Source organism: Corvus cornix, chromosome 2, assembly GCF_000738735.6.
Source record: "Corvus cornix cornix isolate S_Up_H32 chromosome 2, ASM73873v5, whole genome shotgun sequence".
Taxonomy (NCBI): domain Eukaryota; kingdom Metazoa; phylum Chordata; class Aves; order Passeriformes; family Corvidae; genus Corvus; species Corvus cornix.
This window is the reverse complement of record NC_046333.1, coordinates 24,351,646-24,363,962: the sequence shown is the minus strand read 5'-3', so window position 1 is coordinate 24,363,962 and position 12,317 is coordinate 24,351,646. Positions and strand designations below refer to the sequence as shown.

Below are 12,317 nucleotides of genomic sequence, written 5' to 3'. Positions count from 1 at the left end.
GGTAATTAAGTTCTCCTCAGAAGCTGCTACCAAGATCTCAGGTCGTCTTTGTTAGGAGTTGTCAAGTCTGGTAACTTCACAGAAGCAAGGCTTGTAGCTTTTATGTTTCCAGGTCCAGCCAGTAGCAAGGCCAAGTACATACTCCTAGTAGAGAGACATGCACACAATACAACCTACTCTTACTCCCTTGTCTGGCTAATCGGATTGAAATTCTGGTAGTGGAAAATACATACATGCATGTACAGACAATATGGATTCCTCCAGCAGCTGACATTAGGCACTCAGTATATCCAGTAGGTGACTAATATTCTTCCCACTTGTGTTACGCACTGATAAACTTCGAAACACATAAGTGTACACGCATTCCTCCAGCAGCTGGTCCAGATTTGTGTCTGGCCCCCAGACTCCTGGTCTTTCAGGTAGCTGGCTTAGACCTTCTGGTTCCTCCCAAAGCTAACACTCATCAGACTCCCTGTTGTCCACAGGTACCCAGTCTGAACTGTGTACTCTTCAGCACCTGGCTTCTAATTCTCTCATTATACTCTGACTTTTAGCTCTCTTTCTAAACATCCCCTAGTAAGTCATACACAATCTGCACAATACCAGTATTCTTTTTCCTTGCATCTCATATTGAGTCCCATGTTACTATAGTCAGCAACATCTCCCCATCTCCTGCAGTGTGTACAGGGATCTGGGGAAAGACTGCTGTTAACTTATCTAAATCTCACACCTGGAGATGGGCTGTTTGTCCTTCTGTGGCATCTTCGGAGTAGCTAAGTCAGGGTGCTTACATTTGCTCTGATTAGGTTATTTGGGTTACACTACCTGTCATTATTCCTCTCCTCATTCCTTCTACTTGTCATTATGCTCCTTGTTCTTTGAGGAAGATTGTTGTTAATCCATTACTAAACAATTTATATTCAAAGAATAGTAGCCCTATTCTTCATTTGTTTATGGCATATTTATTCTGGGAAGTTGCCTGCTCCTCCCTCTTTTTTCTTTCACTGATTGCCTCTGATTTACTTTCCTGCATTTTTATATGTATGCAAACAGTATTCTTGCAAATAAGCTAGTAGTTCTTTTTATTTGTCATACTACTACAATGTTGTCAAGTATTCTTAAGTATATAATGGTCTAACAATATATTTTGTGTCTGATAGCATTTAGCAGAGTCCTTGCTGCATGTTATTCTCAGTAAGCTGAAGGCTCAGAAGAATGCCACGAATTACAATTTCAGTCAGGCTCTGTGTAGAGTCTATGCAGGAATTTGCCGACAGTTGGGAGATTTGGAAAGAGCCCGCCTTTTCTGCTATAGCCTACTTAAAGAAGGTACAGTGTGGCTCAGTGGTCTTATATCTTAAATATGCTGTGTGTCTTTACTGTAGCGTGCCAGAATTATTATGTTTGTAAAAACAAACAGAAATCCTGTTAAAGGGTTGTTTTCCTTAGAACACTTTTCTGTAATGCAAAAGTATAGACTGTTATAGAAGAAATTCCCCTTCCCACAGTTCCTGTGCTGTAGTTTTGTGGTGACCTGGGCTCTTAGTAGTCTACTTATTTTTCCAAAGAAATATTTCATTTAGGATACTCTGTGATTTCATTTTTGCCCCACCATGTCCAAAATGATAATGTGATTTCTGGGAATTTTGTCTTTTTTGACTATTAGTATTTTCTTATTTTAATTGAGTAGGTACTGATTCATAAAGTACGTGTGATTTAAAACCAGGTATTTAAAAAAGTATCAGGAGCTGGACAATACCTTGGTCAAAACCAGGGTATTTTTATAATATGTCCTCCTTAAAGTCTTTTTACTTCCCGTTATCCAAATTCTCACTTGGTTGGGAGGTTTTTTCCGTTTTGGTTCCCTTCCTTTACCCCATCTCCCTTTTGGTCAAAGGTAACACATACATACTATTGCTAAATTAAGAATCCTCGTTTTGGAAGGACTTCACTAATTTTGAAAATAGTATACTGGTATCTGTGTTTCACATTAAAATAAAATAAAATTCGAGAGCACTGACAAGCAAAGTGCTACAGCTTGAGATTGTTTCACTTACTTAATATCTTTCATATAATATTCCTGTTGGGGTTTTTTTTTTCAATCTTAAAAAGGTTTGTGATTTTTTTTTGTTCTTAATTACCATTTTTGAGGGTATTTTTTTGTTGAGTTCTTTTTGGAATTCCTGTTTTCCTCTCTGTTTTTCTATCCTTCAGTCCATTATAACTGTACTTCCACTTCTTTCATGTTAATAGTTTTAATACTGCACCATGTTAGAAACTATTACTTGTCAGATATCTTTTCTTAGTCTAAAATAACAATTAGACTTTTGTTTTGCAGTATCTTACTGCTTTTTCTTTTTGTGGGTTCTTGCAAATATTAAACATTCCCCCTGTTTTCCTTTCTTTTTCTGTGTAAGATCCAAACTTTAATAGCTAAATGCAGACTTTTATTGGATGACATTCTCTTCTATACATTGAATTGCATAAATTTCTGTTGTCATTGTTCTGTGGTTTTATAGTTATTTTTTGAGTGGGAACACCTGTAAACACATCGTAAGTGCTGTTTAGGCTTTTTAAAATTCGTTTGATTTTATTTGATTACTATGCATTTATTTTAGGGTTTTCTCTTTCATGTAGTTTCACATATTCCCATCAGAATTATGGCAACACAAGCTACACAATTACCAAATTCACTATTAGGCTTACCATCATCTATTGTCTTGACGACTTGTCCATAATTTTTGTTCTGTTCTCCTTTCAGGTATTCTGCCTTAAGTGACTATAAATAATATGTTACCTTTTTGGTTATTTTTCCTTTTACCTCTCCTTTGTTCCCTCCCTTTTTTCTTTTTTATACATTTCTTTTTTTGATGCCCCTTGAACTCTTACTCATTACTGAGTGAATTTTATAAGTGTTTCAAATTCCTGGGCAGGCAATTCCAGTTGTCGATAATTCTAGTTCACCAACAGTCCTGATAGAAAAACGTTTTGATAGGAAAAAGTAAATTCTTTACATGATGAGCAGCTTCAGAGTAGAAGGTTCATCCAAGACACTTCATTGAAGTCTAAATTCTTTGTGCTCATTGAAGCTTCTTGATTTGATGTATTTTGAAATGCTTTCTAGTTCTTAAGGTCTTTCAAAAAATGTAGAAGTTACGCTGAAGTGAAGAGGGAAGGTACATTTAGCTTTTCAGATTTCATTGTTTTTTGTATAGCGTTCTAGGCATATGTATTCCAGTATAGCATTTCATCCATGAAAGTAATACCTACTTTTTTACTTATTCCAATGTATTTGTTATTGCTTACAGTCTACATGCTCCATGTTTTATCTTAGTATTTTGCCTTGAAGCTCTCAGCTTTGGTATTCAGAAGGGTCTTTTAGCTTTCCAATGATGGCCTGGAACTGTCCTCTCTAACTGATAGTTGTCAGACGCTTGCTCTGAATTACTTTAATGAATGAGGATTCTTCAATTATATGGGAATAGCACAGATTTTTACATCTATGGAAGTACAAATATTAGCATGCATCATTCACATATGCTCACTTACAACTTGCATAATACATAATTTCTCTGACAAAGTCTGGGAAAACTGCTGAGCAATATCAGATTTGAATTGTGGGAAAGTTCTTTGCAGGCTTTTATATATATATATATGTATATATTTATATATATTTCACAGGTGTATGGTTTCAAGGTATTAGCAAGTACTGTAGATTTTGTTTTTCTTTGGACTAATTCTAGTTTGGTCCAGTGAAGAGAGTGCTTATTTGTGACTGGAATGTATTAGGTAGGTTGTTGGAGTCCATCCTCCAGTTTAATTTAATCCTAAAAGAATCCAGTTTCAATGCTCTAAGACCATTCTCCATGTCTTGGTTTGAAAGACAGGTGTCTGCTAAGGAAGGCAGAAGCCTGCCTTGGAATGGCAGATGTAACCCCTTTCCCTCCGAGTTATTATAATTTTGAAATCAAGGGCTTTTAGGCAAAGATGTGGGAAATAGGAATAACAGTTCTTTACTATTATATATATAACCAGTCAAACAAACAACAATAACTATGGCAGTAACAGCAAACAGTCACAAACCCAGTCCCAGCCTTCTCGGCTGTTGGGCCCTTTCCCCTCGGGTGCAGTTCCGCTCGCAGCCGGCAGGGGCGCTGGCGGCTCCCGGTGAGCAGGGCAGGTGCGATGGTTCCCCCGCGGCTGCAGGGGGCGCTCCGGAGCGAGCTTGGGGAGCACGCGGCACTGGTGGCCTGGGATCCCGGGAGGGATGGAACAAAAGTTTCACAAACCCCTGGACAGCTGGCCCCAGTGTCCGGCTGGACCTTTGGGAGCAGCAGGCTGGAATGGCAGGCTGGAGCGGCAGGGATGAGCACAAATCGTGGGTGGCAGATGTGATGTATCCAAGCGGGGAACCCCCTGGAGGTCTAGGCAGGCAGGGCGAGCACGGCTACAACACAGCGAAGGCTTGAATCAGTGGCAGGGCAGGGTGGCCACAGCCCGGCCTCCAGCAGGGCAGGGAAGGTGGGCCGGGGATCCTGGGATCTTTCTCCGCAGAAAAAAAGAAAGAACGGCCGAAAAGAACCAGCAGCTTCTCTCTCCAAAGGCTGAGGGCGAACTGACCCCACACCCAGGTGAAACAAAGGAGTACCCAGGCCCACCCCACCCCCAGTGGGTAGCTCTTTTGTCTTCCTTAAGTACAGCCATTTGTCCCCTAGCAACATGCATATGGGAAAAAATTCCTTTAACAGGAAAAAAAACTAGGACTAAACTAAAACCCCAACACTCCATTAGACTATTACTGAACTAAAGTGCAGTAAGAAAGATGACAGTAGAGAGAGTGAAATTATGATGGGGGGAGGTGACTTAAGGTTTGTTGGGTTTTTTCTGGTGTTTCTTGTTTGTTTTTTTTCTTGGATCTTTTCTTTTTTAGTCTCAGGATTGAGATGTGCTAGTATGACTCCCTTTCCTTATGCTGCAGTTGTGATGTGACTTCTATGCCTTTTTTCCTAGTTACCTTGCTGGTGGTACTAGCTTTTAATGCCTGAATATATATTTTTGTTGTTTTAAAATGTTAAAAATTTACTTTGTTATTTCTTTTTTTCCTCAGACTTTCCAGACTCAGAAAAATTGATTTTATTTATCACAAATGTATGGTCTGACATATTTGTCTTCCGAGGTGCAATTAACAAAGCTATGCAATTAGTTGTCAGGCAGAGTGCAAGCAATGAGATGCTGGCCTGTTTAAGTGCTTATTTCAATTGGGAACAGGTAATGTCTGATTTCATTGTTGGTAATCAGCTTTTGTCTGCATTTGTCACTTTGCTGGCTGAATCAAATCAAGCAACTTACTTTTCTGATGAAGGGTGTGAATATCCCATGGAGGCTGTACAATTGCGCAACTAATGCCGCTTCAGGACTTTTTCCCCTAGTTGTCCAGACTCTACTAGAATACAATACTTTCCTTGTTTTCCCTGTTAAATACTAATCCATCTACTGAACATTAAAAGTAAAGGTTGTTTTTAAACTTTCAACTATAGTGTGGTTGGACTAGGGAATTCTTTCCATCTGTGGAACTGCTCTTTGAGATGTTTTTTTGTTTTGCTTTGTACTGTTGCTTTTTAAAATATGTATTGGTTTTATCTTTTGTAGTTCTCTGTGTAACAGGTAATACATCACTACAGCTAATTTCAAGATGAGCCCGTCTCTTTTTACTTACGATCTTTTTGCAAGGTAGACTGTAAATACTTGTTTATCACAAAAAACCTGAAGTTAATTTCATAAGCAGTTGGTGTGATCCGTACAAAACCAGTGATACTAGAAGAAGGATAATCTGTGAGAGCTGACTTCAAGTCTTTGAGCTGTTGGGCAAATAATTTAATTTCTATCAGTTTTCAGCAGGCATCTATTACCATCCTGAAAAGAATGTTGCAAGGAGGAAAAATTGAAATCATTGGGAGCAATTTTGTATCATGCAGATGGAAAGCCAGAGGTGTTTTGCTTCTGGAGGAGTTTGTGTAACAGGCTTGTGTGTTTGTTTAAAGGCTAGGGCCCCATATTTTTGAAAACTCCATATTAATGCCAGGCTTTCTTCCTGGAAATAAAATAGTTTCATAAATACCAAGTGAACAAAATCATTGATTCATAGCTGTCTGGTTCTGGCCAGGACAGGGTTAATTTTTGTAGCAGCCAAAAGGGGGCATGGCTAGGCCCCAGAGGTTCATTCTGTACCACCTCACATCATTGCCAGGGATGTGGGGAAGAGTCTCTTCCAAGGTGAATGAATCAGTGTAGTGTGGTGGAGGGAGAGGTTGGGTTACTGTTGTTTCCGTGTGAATTTTTAGTCTCTCTTTTGTACCCTCCATCATTAGTATTTGCTGCTATTACTGTTTGTTTTCTTATCTCATTGCTGTTTCCAGTAAATTGTTCTTATCTCAACCTGTGATCTTTAAATTTTGTGCCTCCAATTCTCCTCTCCATCCTGCCACAGAGAAGAGGAAGGGCGAGGAGGGAGTAAGCAAGCAGCTTGGTTTCAGTTGGAGCACTAATTTGGAGAATACCATTCCTAAGCCATGACAATAGCTCACCTATTCCCTATCTTAACATGCTGCTCCACAACTGCCTTGAGGAATGCAGTTAGTCTTACTGCTGTCATCATAGCCTTTAGGTGTTGTATGATAATTTTTTTTTCTTTAACCTCTGAAGCCAGCCCTGAATTTAACATGGTATCACTGAAATTACAGCCGCCTAAACCTCCTGCTTTAGTGTAGGAGTGAATTAATTTGGCATGGATTTGTGTCTGGCTTTTTTACTATTAAATCACAGTTGTGATATAGCATTAAGCTCTGGTATTCAGAGTTACACTGTACTGCAGTCCCTGCTTAGCGAAGAATTTGTATTCTCCATTCTATTAGGTTACAGCTTTTAATATCATGCCAATAGAGATGCACATAAGAATGTCCTAGTAAATGTTCCTGGAAATACTAATTCTTTGTGCTCACACTACCTACTTTATTTATGGATCTCTGAAATACGAGATCTGCTGCAACTGGGGAGCAGGACCTCAGAATTTTCTATATTGATTATAAGAGATGACATCATTCTGTCTGTAAGCTCTGTTTCTCTTGTGTAGAAATACAGGTAAAAGTTTCAAGTAGATTGTGATTAACAGTCTGTTATACATATAATTTTATGAGAAGATTATTCTACTTATGAAAGTAAAACTCACATGGAATGGGCATTTATTTCTTGGTCAAGGTGTGCCATTTTAGTGACTTGCACCATGGCAGAACTTGCCAGTTAAGATGAGATTTTGTGCTGAGAAGATCTGCCAAACACTCATTCTGTTTATGTGATAAGCCTAGACATTTTTTCTTAATACGTCAGAAAATCAAAGAATGTTTGTATTTAAATTTCCTTTCTTCCCCTAGCTATTTAATTATCAGAATGATTTCACATGGCACGTTTATTTACCTCAACTATTGAAATATTTGCTTGCAAATTCACCCCTAATGAAGAACAAAGAGTAACAAATTTTAAAATTATTTAGAAAGTGAACAATATTAGTCTAATCTTCTTGCACTGGAAAAACACTCTTCTTATCTTAATGCTGCATTGACAGAAACAAAAATCCCCAAATTGTAGAAGGAGATAAGAGAGTGGGTATAAAGTCTGTGGTTTTTCTTGTTTGGGTATTTTTCTTCCAAACTCTCCTTTTAGTAAAGGCATTAGGAAAAATACCTAGTACTTGAAGGTTTTGGTTTTGTACTCTATTTGTTTGCGTTAATTCAACCCAAAAGTTGGATTTATGGTGTAAGATGCTGTGCACAGTCAGTATCAAATATTTGTAGAGAGTTTGGTTCTGGGCTGGTAACTTTTCATGCATTAAGATAATTACCTTCTAAAATTTCAGAGTTCATCTTTAGATGCTGGTATTATGGTCTCAAACCTGCTTTTAGAAATGCAGTCATGTACAAAAGTAGAATTTCACCTGAGTGAGCAGTATGGAGAAGATCTCAGTGAAGATGCTTGGCAGTATATATTTGCTGTTGATCTACTCTGCTCTCACCTGAAGTGGGATTGGACACATGATAATGTTATAAGGTATTGTGGCAATCACTTCTTTGAAATGTTTTCTTTTGTGGTTTTTTTTGGTTTGTTTTGATGGTGTTTTGGTGTTTGATGGTGTTTGATGTTTGATGGTTTTTTGTTTCCCAAATTCATTATGACTTAGCTTTTAACATAACAAAATATTGCATAGATACTTAGAAATGAGGACGTTTCAACCTGATGAGACCTAGACTACTTTGTTTGTGTGCCTTATTTTAAGATAGAAGGAGTGATCAATGAAAAAATGTATTACTTAATGATACTGTCCCAAGAAATGAACCCTGTTAGAACTGTTCTAGTAAAGAATTGCTTTCAAAATAGCTATATAAGATTTTGAGATGAATTGTCTGTCAGTGAAGCAAAGTGATTGTCTTCTTCTGAACTAACTTGTTGAATTGCCCTCCCCCCATCAGTAGAAAATGAGGGTGGAACTTCTGATATGAAAATAACACTGCTTCAGTGCTGAAAGTGAAATATATCCATACTCATTAGTGTATTGTCTGGATTTCAGTCTGATTTTAATTCTAAAATAATTATAATACTTAGATTCAATGTTTTGAATTTTCTTTGAACCTATGGTCCAGTATATGGACTGCTACCATACTTAACCTAGTTTGAAAGACTTCATTCTGACACCTACACTGATCTGACAGCCGTGATTTTCTATATAGAAGCTACATGACTTAGTAGGCATTTGTTTATTTGTGACATAATAAGTGATACTTATTATCATCATTGTCAGTGATACTTATCATCATCGTGTTGTATACAAGTTTCATACTTTCAGATAGTAAAGAAGTTATTTTTGGTGAAATACTTTTAAAATTAATACAAATTAGCTTCAGTTAAATGTATGTAGTTTTAATTAAAGCCATATCAAGGTGATTGTCTGTGAGTTGTGCTGGTAGTAGGTAACTAGGTCTATTAGCATAATTTTGAGGATTGAAAAAGTCTTACTTTGGGTCCTTTTAGGTTTAAAAACAAGTATCAGGTCCTACTTGTAACATACAAACTGAATTTTCAGTCATACGAGAAACTTACAGAACATATCAGCATGACATTTGAAAGTAACACGATTTCATATACATCTGTGAAGTCAGTCTACCTAAAGTTAGTAACAAACAAAAGAGTAATTTGCCTTCATTTTTGTATGAATATTATAACCACCCCTTCAGGCAGTATCAGATTTTCAAATTCATTTTTCTTTCACAGCAAAGTGCTTTGGCCTTCTATGGATAACTGGATAAGGAAGAGAAAGGGGCATGAAAATGCTCAATCCATTAGTGATAGTGTTATAGCATTGACACTTAGGCTAATTGGTAAGTAATCTAAATTCTTGATTGAACTTCTGCTTTGTATAAGTATGTCCTTATGAAAGTGTCAGGCCTGTCTCGAAAGTGAGTTGAAGTATTTTTACATTTTATTGGATCTTTATGCAGATATCTTCTGTTTATCAGCCTGTGGAAAGCAGATACTTAAGTTTTGAGAGATACTATATTGATTCATGGTAACAAATACCAACATGTTTTATGTATTTAAAATGAAATAATCTGTAGCTACATACAGATTCATAGAAATCCTGAGTTGGAAGGGACCCATTAGGATCACTGAAGTCTAACTCCTACCCTGCACAGGCCAGCCCCAGGAATCACACCGTGTGCCTAAGCATTGTGCAAATTGAACAAATCTTGAACTCAGACAGGATTGGTGCTGTGACCAGTTCCCTGAGGAGCCTGTTCCAGTGCCTAACCACCCTCTGGGTGAAGAATCTTTTCCTAATAGCTAACCCAAGCCTCCCATGACACAGGTTCATGCCATATGGTCTCCAGAAAAGTGTATAAGGTTTTATATGCAACTTAATACCATAATAAATTTAAGTTAGATTAATTTATTTGGGATCTAGGTGGCATTTGATGTAAACAGATATAATTTGAGTTTCAATAAATATTTTCAGTATGTAGGCTATATGATACTGTTTATTGCATTCTTTCTGAGTTTTACACTTAAAAATTGTAAACCTATGGGAGGTTGAATCAATCTGATGAAAAATGACTTGGGGTCTTTAGTTACACAAGGAATAGGACAACTGTTGTTCCCAAGACAACAAGTCCTGGTTGGTAACAAGTTGGTAACAAGAATTACTTTTTTGTAGTTAAAATTTGCATTATCTGTAGGTACTTCAACAGGCAATTGGGAAGTACAAAACTAGGAAGTTGACTGTCTAAATAGTCAGATATGTAGTAACTCTTTTTTTCTTTCAGGTCGATTAGGACAAATAGGTTTGAAGGAAGGCTATCTTGCTGCAGTGAAGAATATTAGTTCAGTAATTGGACTGTTTGTACAGCATGCAAAAGAGGAAGGTAATGTTTTTTTAGAGAAACTTGAGTGTAACATCCACAATGTGAACTTCTGCAATGCCAGAACATAAATTAAGGCACACATGGCAAAACAGTTTTGCAGTTCATGTTAGTGCATAACAGGTCAAACAGTTTTCAGTTTGAGTCCCTTCCTCTTACAAAGTTAATGAGCTATTAACAGTATTAACCTTCTGTTTGAGACAGAGAACAATTCTGAGATGCTTTCATCTTGGAAAGACCTTGGAATTGGACTGTTTCATGTAAGACCCTATCAGTTGCATTAGAGATCACTTAAAAGGTGATCAAGTTAAGATCACTTAAAGGGTGATCATAACTTGAGCAGTAATAACTAATTTTTTACCTGAGAAATTTATGCTGAAGCTTACTACTAACAAAATTTTTGTATTGGGAGAAAGACAGTTCAAGCTATTGATGAGACAAAACAAGGCAGTTAGGGCAGCAGAGATTCACATTGCTAAGTTACTCTGGATGTTAAGTACATTCTGCAGTGAAGCATTTGTTAATGGTAGGGAGCTTTGAACCACCTGTATAACTTCTCTTCCTTGCAATCTCAAGTTGCAATCTCAAGTTTTTCCAACTTGGTGGTGTATGGTGTACAGTGTATGTCTGTGTTTGTTTCAGACACGGTGTAAACCTGACTGTTTTCTTAAGTCTGATTACTCTTAACTAAAGTCACTAGATTCTCAACTCTTGTGTACACTTTGAATACTGGAAAGTTGCTGAATTGAGAAAATTGGAAAGTGCTAGTATAAAATGAGATGTTACGGAATTTGTGTGCAGGTTGTCATCTTGCTCCGTTATGGTGGTAGGCATCACAACTGTTGATGTGTTTTATTTTCAGTTCTTGAATAATAGTTTCTATAGATTCAAGATTCCCAAAAACATTCTTGCATATCAAAGTTTCTTTAAGCTGATTTGTGTTAACTTTTTGCAGGTGTTCCCTGGGGTGTGCAGCTCGCAGCCGTATATTCACTATGTGACTTGGGTTCAAGCAATCCAGAAGGTATTGTTGAGGCCATCCATGCTTGGAGAGCAAAAGTTCTTAACAACATTCCTTCTGCTGTCACAAATGGCATAGCTGAAATCACTTCTCTGTGTGAAATGGAGCCAAACTAAAATGTAAGGAAGTGGACTTCCCTAGAGGAAGAAGTGCCTAACTAATTAAGGAGTAGTTGGTTCCAGTTAAAAACCATACAAAGTGGTGTGTCTTCTTGTGTTTCCTGTTTTTAATCAGAATGTCTGATCATGCAGAGCAAGCTCTAGTATTTTATTTGGCTTTTCTGTTTGAAGGAAGAGTTTTTAAAAAATAAAAATACTTGCTTTTCCTAGTAGCTGATTAGCGATCCAAAAATGAGTACATCTTCAACTCCTGAATATTTCTGGTGTGATGACAATAAAAATCAGTAATAGTTTTCATTCTTTTACCTATATCAGTTTGGAGTATGGACTATTTGACAGAATATTCAGCCTGACTTGAAAACCTGGCTCTATTATTTTGTACTATTTTTATAAAGTAACCATTCAGATAGCAGAACATTCCCCAGATTCTGCTTTATTTTGCTTGGGGTGTCTCATAAACTTAATTTAAAATATTTGTGGAAAACAGGTAGGAATTGACTTTTTATGTAGCCATCATGTACGGAGTAACAGAGATACTAAATCTCTGAACTTGTATATATGGTATATTTTGATGTGTCTCACATTTGATATTGTTCCACTTGGGGAATTTTGTACATGTAAATAGAGAGTTGGTTGAGAAAAAGTTCATGTTTCTAATGATAGCTTCACTAGACTCTGTTTTTGTATCTTTCATAATAAAAGAGACAAACACCA

The 12,317-nt window shown here is 37.2% G+C and overlaps 1 protein-coding gene across 5 annotated transcripts in view; it reads left to right on the top strand.

The window, feature by feature from the left end:
- ICE1 (interactor of little elongation complex ELL subunit 1) overlaps positions 1 to 12,317 on the top strand; it is a 43,634-nt gene extending 31,317 nt beyond the window's left edge. For 4 of the 5 annotated variants that reach the window (XM_039549854.1, XM_039549853.1, XM_039549855.1 and 1 more), the window contains 6 exons: positions 1,161 to 1,329; positions 5,108 to 5,268; positions 7,910 to 8,100; positions 9,319 to 9,425; positions 10,368 to 10,466; positions 11,419 to 12,317. In XM_039549854.1, coding sequence (XP_039405788.1) covers positions 1,161 to 1,329; positions 5,108 to 5,268; positions 7,910 to 8,100; positions 9,319 to 9,425; positions 10,368 to 10,466; positions 11,419 to 11,600 — 909 coding nt within the window. In that variant the 3' untranslated portion in view covers positions 11,601 to 12,317. The other variant, XM_039549856.1, reaches the window with a different exon arrangement.